Below are 9,202 nucleotides of genomic sequence, written 5' to 3'. Positions count from 1 at the left end.
TAGTAATATTAGTAGTATTAGTAATATTAGTAGTATTAGTAGTATTAATAGTATTAGTAGTATTATTAATATTATTAATATTATTAGTATTATTGGTATTATTAGTATTATTGGTATTATTAACATTATTGGTATTATTAATATTATTAGTATTATTAATATTATTATTATTAGTATATCACGGACTTTGAAAGAGACGTCTAGTTCGAGGATCTTAAGACAGCCTCTTTCTTACCTTAATTCTATATAAAATTGCCTTTTTCTTATATTAATAATATATTGTTTTGCATGATTCACATCTGATCATGATCTGCACCTAACAAAGGCACTAGCAAGAAAGCTTTAATGAAATAATCCACTTGTTGCGGGCTAGAAACCGAGTAATTGACGAGCTCAAAGTAACTTTACTTTCTTGTTTAGTTGACAATTAAGTCCAACTAAAGTACTCTTGTTAAACAAGATCACACTTAAACAGGAAAAATCCCTTCTCCATTAACTAGTTTGCAAATTCGAAGCCAGTGTTTCATTTTTTTTTTTCCATTTATAAATCTAATGTTTTCTGAAGACATAACAAATACTGTAACAACTAAATATATATATATATATATATATATATATGTGCAGAGAGAAATAAGTACTAAATGAGAAGCGTAAGATCTTGTTCTTGCATTACTAGGTATTAACTAAATGATCAGTGAAATAATGTTTTGGAACAAGAAATTAAGATAACTGATAATGGGACAGGTTTATGACCGTTTAGTTGTGACTTGTAAGGATTCTTAGCAGTCTTGCCTTGAATACTTTTGTTGTCACATAGAAATAATCTTTTGTCATTTGTGAATTGTGACTCCAGAACTGGAAATAAGCACGTCTCCAAGAGCTCTTAAGCACTAATGTCCCGCAAACTCCCCAGAATCCGACGATAAATCCGATTGCTGTGCTAACATAAAACCCAAATGTCACATACCCAACATCCTCGTCGCCTTCCATATTCTCATTTTCATGGCCATCAGTGACACCAGGATCTCCAGGGCAATATTTTGTGACTGGTGGTCCACAAAGTTGGTGATTTCCTTCATATGCAGAAGCATCAAAGCTTTGAAGTTGGGTGCTCAATGGAATCCTTCCTGTCAACCTGATGTGCGACAAGTCAAGGTGACTGAGAAAATTTAAGCTAGAAAAGCTCGCCAGAATTGTACCAGATAGCTGGTTTCTTGACAAGTCAAGAGATTCCAACATGTTTAGCTGACCAAAGTTGACAGGAATACTTCCCCTCAAGCTGTTCCTTGATAAGTTCAAATTATGTAATGCTCGAAGACTTGTTATGTTATCAGGAATTTCCCCACTTAAGTAGTTGCTCGAAATATCAATGCTTCTCATCAGTTCAAGATTCCTCCTGAACTCGAGCTCTATTCCTCTCCACATCACACTTGCAAAATCAATGAATCCACCAGCTCTGCCTTCAGATAACATTGCAGTCATATTGCCGAGGCAATGTGGCAAATCCCCAGATAAATTGTTTAGCGAGAGGTCTAATACCTGGAGAGCTGGAAAGCTGCAAAAACTTGTGGGTATGCCTCCGGATAACTCATTTGATCTTAGCCGCAAAACTGTCAGAGATGGTAAACTTTGTCCTGACCATTCTGGTATTCTTCCAGATATTCTGTTATCTCCGATGTCAAGAAGCACCAATTCTCTATGCAGGTTCTTGAAAGAGGGAAGTTCTCCGGAGAAGTTGTTGTTACGCAAGTGTAGTAACGCAATCTGGGGTAGAGAGACTAAAGAGATCGGTATCTTCCCAGAGAAGTTATTATTTGCCAGATTCAGGACAAAGAGCTCCTTAAATTTCACCCAACAAGTTGGAAGTTCTCCTGATAACCTGTTGTCGGAAAGGTCAAGATGGTTCAATGGCGCAAGGCGCGTTGCACACAAGGAAGACATGTTTCCTGAGAACATGTTCTTTGAGAAGATCAAAATGGTTGAGTTTGGAGGAAATGGTGGGAGTGAACCATATAAATGGTTGGAACTCAGATCAATTGTTGGATAAACATAAGCCTTTGATGATAGATTTGGCAACTCCCCATGAATTCTGTTGAGTGAGAGATTCATGTACGCTAAGGTGGAAGACAGGTCCCAAAACCAATAAGGGATCGAATCCGAGATACTAGCTTTGGAAATGTCGAGTGATTCGAGCTTTCTCTGTGTTCGAAGCCATCTAGGAAAAGCAGGGCCCAACTTGCTAGAAGTCGTAGCTAATTCTTTCAGTTGAAAGGGTGGAATCCAATTTGAGCTCATGTTGAATGAGAGAGAATTATGAGAAAGTATCAAGGACTTTAGACTAGAGAGATTCAGAAAGTGGCCTTCAGTTACGACACCAGAAAACGAATTCGAGGACAGATCAAGCTCTTTGAGTCGGGAAAGTTGACCAAGGCTCTCAGACAAAGTACCATTCAGTTGATTTTTCAATAGATCCAACTTTTCCAATGATGCAATTCCTGCTAAATTTGGTAACATCCCACTAAGCTGGTTAAAAGCCAAGGACAATGATCTAACCTTGGAGAGTTTCCCAAGACTTTTGGGGAGGGATCCATTCAAACTGTTATTTGGTAGCATTATTGTCTCCAAGGATGAAAATCTTGTAAGGTCTGGAAATGGGCCCCGGAATCGATTATAGCTAAGATCCAAAACGGTTAGAGTATCTGCAGCGCAAGATAATCTTTCCACAAAATCTTGAAGTTGGTCAGACAATTTGTTATATGATAGGTATAAGTATCTTAATCTGCAAAGATTACTGAAGGAGTTTGGTATCCCACCTTCGAGTTCGTTTAAAGAGAGATCAAGAAAGACAAGGGAGTGTGAAACTGCTATTGTGAAAGGATCTGGGAGTGGACCTTTTAACTTGTTGGCTCTTAATCCAAGGTGGTTTAGGTTGTTGCTGATATTGAACAACCAAGAAAATACAGAAGAAGTGAAATCATTCCCAAAGAGTTTAAGGACTTGAAGAGTTTTGGATGCATTCATTTTGGAAAGTGATTTGGGATTTATGTCAGAAAGTTGACAATCTGTTAATACAAGTTCTACCAAAGAAGGGAGCTTGGTTACAGGTTGTGGCCAATTTTCAACCTCACTTTTCAACCTCACTAAGATAAAGACCAGACAAGTTAAGGTATTTCAATGAAGCAAGACTAGAAAGCAATTCAAGGTTATCAACAGTGAGAGCATAGTTGTAACTAAGATCAAGGGTATGCAGAAGTGAGACATTTCCTAGTTCTTTAGGAAGGGGTCCATGAAAGTGTGCACCTGCAAGCTTGAGCTGTCTCAATTTGCTCAAGGAACCGATGAATTTCGGGATTGTATATCCCTGAAAATTGTTGTTGCTGAGGTCGAAGTAATTCAAGTATTTTAGCTCAAGCTGTGACGGATTGATCTCACCTCTCAAAGTCTCCTTAGAGGGATAAAAAGCTGAAACATTGTAATGGAGATCAAGCATGGTGACATGTCCCGTACGGCTGTTGCACGTAATCCCGATCCACTTGCAACAATCCTTTTCAAAGAGTGTCGGAGTCATCGACTAGGCCTCGTTTAAACTTCAGGAGAGCTTGCTTTTCCTTCTCTATGCACCAGTTGACATTGGAAGTCCCAATTCCTAAACACGTATTAGCGGCCATGGGGATCACACATATAAGGCCAGCCAGGGCAAAATGAATGGACTTGTTTCCACTAATCATGTTGAACAACATGATTGAGATCATGCAAAGAGATGAGTAACCAACAACAACAACAAGAACAACTGAATTTTAGCAATGGAAGCAGGAGATGTGTAGCAACAAATTTAAAGAGAAAGCGGCTTTCGGTTTTATTTTAGTTTATTCTTTAAAAGCCATTTAACTGTTGAGGGTCAATCTTTGAAGTTTATTTAAATGGCTCTGCTGCAGCCAGGAAACTACGCAGATTGTTATGTAAATGGACGAGTCATTCATTTGTTTAGTACCCTTGAGAGAAGGCAGATGGTTCTTGTCTGATGTTTTTATCTGCTCTCTCTTGTGGATTATAAAAAGGATCTAGTTCAAAGTCTAGTTTTAGTTGGAAACGTTGTTGTCACTTCAGGGTTGGAAAGAGAGAAAAATAATTCATTCAAAACTAGGGTGAATTTAAAATATAAATATTTTTATTAAATTTTAAAAAAGAGTTTTTCTATTTATTAGAGTTAAAAGAATAAAATAATATAAAAAATAAAATAATTAGTCACTCCATATTAACTGTATTTAATTAGTGTGGAATGTATTCTCTAAAATAGTTAACTATTTAATTAATTGTTAGAGTGGAGAAAAGTTAAGAAAAAGTTATATCATTAGTCATTTTAATTAAAAACATAAAATAACTAACACGGTTGGAGTTGTTCTTGTATAATATAGTTGGCTGTATGTATTTTTACCAAATTTACATGTCTCATTCCTGATATTTCTTATTTAGATGCATGCACAATCTTATCGTGATATTTGGTTTTGCTTGACTTAAAAAATAAAATTTTTAAATAAAAAGACTAGTCACGTTTATCCTTTTTGTATTAGTACAAGATAGGTTGATAATTTCCAAGAGACTTGAGAAGTTAACCCTTGTGTCGCCAAAGGGGCATAAAGAAAGTAAGAAACCCTTGACGTCGTTTTTATTATTTTTCTGGATATGGTGCTTTTTATTATTTTCCTGGATTTGACAGCACCATGGATAACCTTGTCATTATTCCCAATTAAAATTAGCGATGTTTCACACAAAAAAAAAAAAAAAAAAAAAAAAAAATTAAAATTAGTGATGTGGTTTCTTTGTTAAAATAGTACACGGCATCTCCTTTTTGCAGACAAGATACAAAACTAACAATGTGCCGTCTTTAGTTAGTGTTGTCATTTGGGCTGGGCCGTCCATGAACGGCCCTGCCCAACTTGTAATAGTGCCGGATTTGGCACGGCCCGGTACGCTATTGTTACGGGCCATGCCGGGCCGGCACATATAATGGGCTAGGGTTGGGCCTCGGCTTCTCAGCCCGTGGCCCTAGCCCGTGAAGGCCCGCGGCCTGGCCCAAGTCCGGATTCAGCCCGGCCCAGGCCCGCGAAACGGCCCACAGACCGTTCTAAATGTGACTGTTGGGCCCTTCGCGGGCCCAACGGTCGGCCCGTGATGGGCCTCCCATTTGGCCCGTGACGGGCCTCCTGTTAGGCCCGTCACAGGCCGCCCGTTGGGCCCACGAAGGGCCTAACGGTAACAATCCGAAAATGGCCCAAAAAATCCCCTATAAATACCCCTTAATTCCACCATAAATCCCACACAATAATTCACTCTCAACTTCTCATCTCACTCTCATTATATCTGTCATCTTGTCTTTTTCATTTTGATTCTAAGATTTTTTCTCGCGATCACTCATTTTCTTGCTCTTTCATTTATAAAGTTCAAGTTCAATCAATTTTTAGAAAATGGTCACATCAAACTTCACTGCTCTTCATGAGCTTGGTGATGAGGCATTTTTTGAGGATGAAATGATGCCTCCCAACCCCACCCCCACTGAACTAGAAAATGCTCTGGGAGTACTAGTCATCTGGATAGATATTGGAAAGTATGTCTACTGTTATACTAAGGTGGGAGTGTGGACTCCTGCCAACAAACACTATCACTCACATCACAGGGGTTACAAAATTTTACATACGATGTATAACGTGCTCGTGAGGCACTAGCTAAATTCTAGCTAGTGCCGAACTGCCTCTTTCTTTTGCAGATGATGCGTCGTTCGAAGAATTCATCCAGACGGCCTTCTGCCCATAATTTAAACGGGTAAGTAGAAACACAACTCGTTCTGATTGCATGAAAGTGTTTTATGCAATGAAACAATCTCTTGTTGATAAATTTATGACTTTTAATGCTACTGTCTCTTGCACTTCTAATCTATGGGAGAGGTGCAATAAAATTGGATATTTATGTATCACGGCGCATTATATTGATGACGAATGAGTTTTACAAAAAAGAATAATTGGTAATCGTTTATGTCCATATCCTTATAACGCATCATCTATTTTTGGTACAATAATGAAAATTTTTGGGCTTTATGGGATAGAAGATAAAGTTTTAACTATTACTTTTGATAATGCGTCAACTAACATGGCTGCATTTAACATGTTTAAACGTAGTTTGAAACCAGCATGGGGGGGGGGATTTCATCAACGGTGTGCATGTCACATAATCAATTTAGTAGTTCATGCAGGAATTGAACATATTTCATCTAATCTAACAAATATTAGCGAATTTTTATCATTCATATCTAGTTATGATATTATAAGAACAGTCAGATGCGCCTAAGAAAGTTTACAATTGACGTGAGACATAGGTGGAATTTCACCTATTTAATGTTGAAGGTAGCACTCACGTATTCACAGCTTATCACGACGTATGTAAACAGTAAGAACGATCAACTTTTAATTTTCGATACAGATTGACAGATTGGTGAGTATTTTTTTTTTTAATTTCTAGAAGTTTTTTACAATGCTACTGAATTACTTTCTAGAGTTTATTATCCTACTGTATATTTAGCTTTACATCAACTATTTAATATTTCAGAAACATTTTCTTATTATAGGGATACATAACTTTTTGGAAACATAGTTAAGTTAATGAAAAATAAATTTAAAAATTATTGGTCAGGTTGTCCTATGTTATATGCATTGGCAACCATTTTAGATCCTAGGTGCTGAGTAGATGGGACTGACTCATTGATGACTGCTACAATAAAAAATTTAGGAATATATATGCAACTAACTATTACTGACAGTAAGAGAATGTTAGAAAATGTATTTAGTTTGTATGAAGCAAAATACGACACATGTAAAAAAGAACAGAGAACTTCGACGTCAACTAGCAGTTCGGGGCCTAAAGGATCGTCGTGGAGTTTCTTGAAGAAGAAAAAGAAAACGGCAGGATCGTCATCAAAACAAGCGTCTACTGAACTAGTAAAATATTTTGAAGTAAATTTTGTAATCGATGACGACAAACTAGACATCTTACAGTGGTGGAAGAGCAAGATCGATCGTTTTCCAACACTGTCCGTAATAGCTCGTGACATTCTGACAACTCTAGTGTCAACGGTAGCATCAGAGCAAGCATTTAGTGCAAGTAACCGAATTCTTGACGAGAAGAGAAGCAAAATGCATCCAGATATCTTGGAGGGGCTAATGTGCGTTAAAGACTGGGAAGATGCCAGAAGACGAAAATAACAATACACGGATGATTCAATGCAAGAATATTTTTCTAACTTAGAAATAACAGAATCTTCTGGAAGTACTTAGGTTTGTAATTTACTATTCCTTCCTATTGCACTCTTTTTTCCTTCACTAAGGTTTTGTCCCGATCTCCCAACGCGTTTTACTTGGCAAGGTTTTTAATAAGGCAGTCATTTATGTGTACTTATTCCTATTATGTTAATTCAATAAAATCACATCTTTTGAGGGCATATGATATAATTTCATTTTTTTAATTAAATCTAAAAAAAATACAATTTGTTGGACCGGCCCGTGAAGGGCTTGGGCCCAGGCCCGGCCCTGGCCCATATGGACTAGGGCCGCGGGCCTGAGTTTTTCCTCTCAGGCCCGACCCTGCACTGTGCAGGGCCGTGCCAGGCTCGGCCTTAGCCCGTCACGGGCCTGGTATTGGACGTGCAGTGCCGGCCCGGCACGGCACATTTGACACCTTTATCTTTAGTTAAAGGTAAAACGAAACAAATTGTCGTTTATTATTCAGCGTAATCTACTTGTCGTTTCATGTTTGAGGTTACAACTTACGATGACATCGGATGTCGTTTGGGAATTTTTGTTGTTACTTTTTGTACAATTTTATTACAAACTCAACCATACAGAAAAAAAAAATCATAATGTTCATATAGAGTCCTCAAGGTATTTACTTTTATGCGGTGTATCATACTTCACAAGTACATGCATACTTTTGTTACCAATTATGGAGGAGAAAGGAAAAAACATGTAGACAATTTGGAGAACCTTCTATAGTATGCATTATATAACTCCAACTTCTAGTACTTGGGTGGGAAGCTAATTACGCCTCAACATGATAGTTGTTCCTAATATCAAAACAATACGAAAATGCAGTCAGAAAATATTAGTTGCCAAAATATGAATATGATTATGTGATTAAAAAAAGAAAGAAATAAAGAAAGAAAGAGTACACACAAGAAACCAATTTTTTTCTAGATGACTTGCAATTTTGTGTTCTCTCTGTAATATTGGCTTGAGCAATGCTCTAGCTCTCTTTTTGATCAGTTCTTTTTTATCATCAAAGAAGCGAAAATAGGCATGTCTCCAAGAACTATTGAGTAGTAAACTGCCACATAGTCCCCAAAATCCCACAAAAAATCCAATCCCGACACTAACACCAAAGCCAAAGGTTATGAACCCGTTATCATCTTCTACATTCTCGTTGCCTCCACCGCCATCGGTGACTTGACCCCGGTCTTGATCAATATCATCTCCTGGGCAGTATTTTGTGAGTGGTGGTCCACAGAGTTGAAGATTTCCTGTAAATGAAGAGGCATTGAAGCTCTGCATTTGGGTGCTTAGTGGAACTCTGCCACTCAAGTTGTTGTAGGACAAGTCCAAATAGCTCAGAAAATTCAAGCTAGAAAAGCTTGTCGGAATGCTACCCGAAAGCCTGTTTCTTGACAAGTCCAGAGATTCCAAAAGGCTCAACTTATCAAAGTTGCAGGAATGCCTCCAATCAAGTTGTTCCTTGACAGGTTTAAAGACACTAGTTTCAAGAGATTAGTGATGTTTTCAGGAATAACCCCACTTAAGGAATTGCTCGAGATATCGACACTTCTAAGAAGCTTAAGATTTTGACCGAATTCGATCTCTATTCCTTTCCACACCACTTGCACAAACCCAAGAATTATGTTGTCTGTCACCTCATAAGACATAGCTGTCATGTTATTCAAACATTTTGGAATGACACCAGATATGTTGTTATGTGAGAAGTCCAAAACATGGAGAGCAGGTAAACTACATAGGCTCAAAGGCAGGCTTCCACTAAACTCGTTGTGCCTTAAGCGTAGAACTAGTAACTTAGGCAAGTTTTGCCCTGCCAATGTACTAGGTATTCTACCAGATAACATTAGTAAGACCGCATGAAGATAATCGAAGCTCTAACAAATAAGGAA

General features: G+C 37.8%; 1 protein-coding gene across 1 annotated transcript; it reads right to left on the bottom strand.

The window, feature by feature from the left end:
* Positions 1–756: 756 nt before the first annotated feature.
* Positions 757–3,021, bottom strand: LOC21397346 (receptor-like protein EIX1). Its single transcript, XM_024171786.1, has one exon. It carries the CDS (start codon positions 3,019–3,021, stop codon positions 757–759), a length of 2,265 nt encoding a protein of 754 aa, XP_024027554.1.
* Between the last annotated feature and the right edge of the window lie 6,181 nt (positions 3,022–9,202).

The sequence above is a fragment of the Morus notabilis genome, unplaced genomic scaffold (assembly GCF_000414095.1).
Source record: "Morus notabilis unplaced genomic scaffold, ASM41409v2 Scaffold1094, whole genome shotgun sequence".
In the NCBI taxonomy this organism is placed as follows: Eukaryota; Viridiplantae; Streptophyta; class Magnoliopsida; order Rosales; family Moraceae; genus Morus; species Morus notabilis.
Note: the sequence above shows the minus strand (reverse complement) of the source record. Positions and strands in the feature narration are given on the sequence as shown.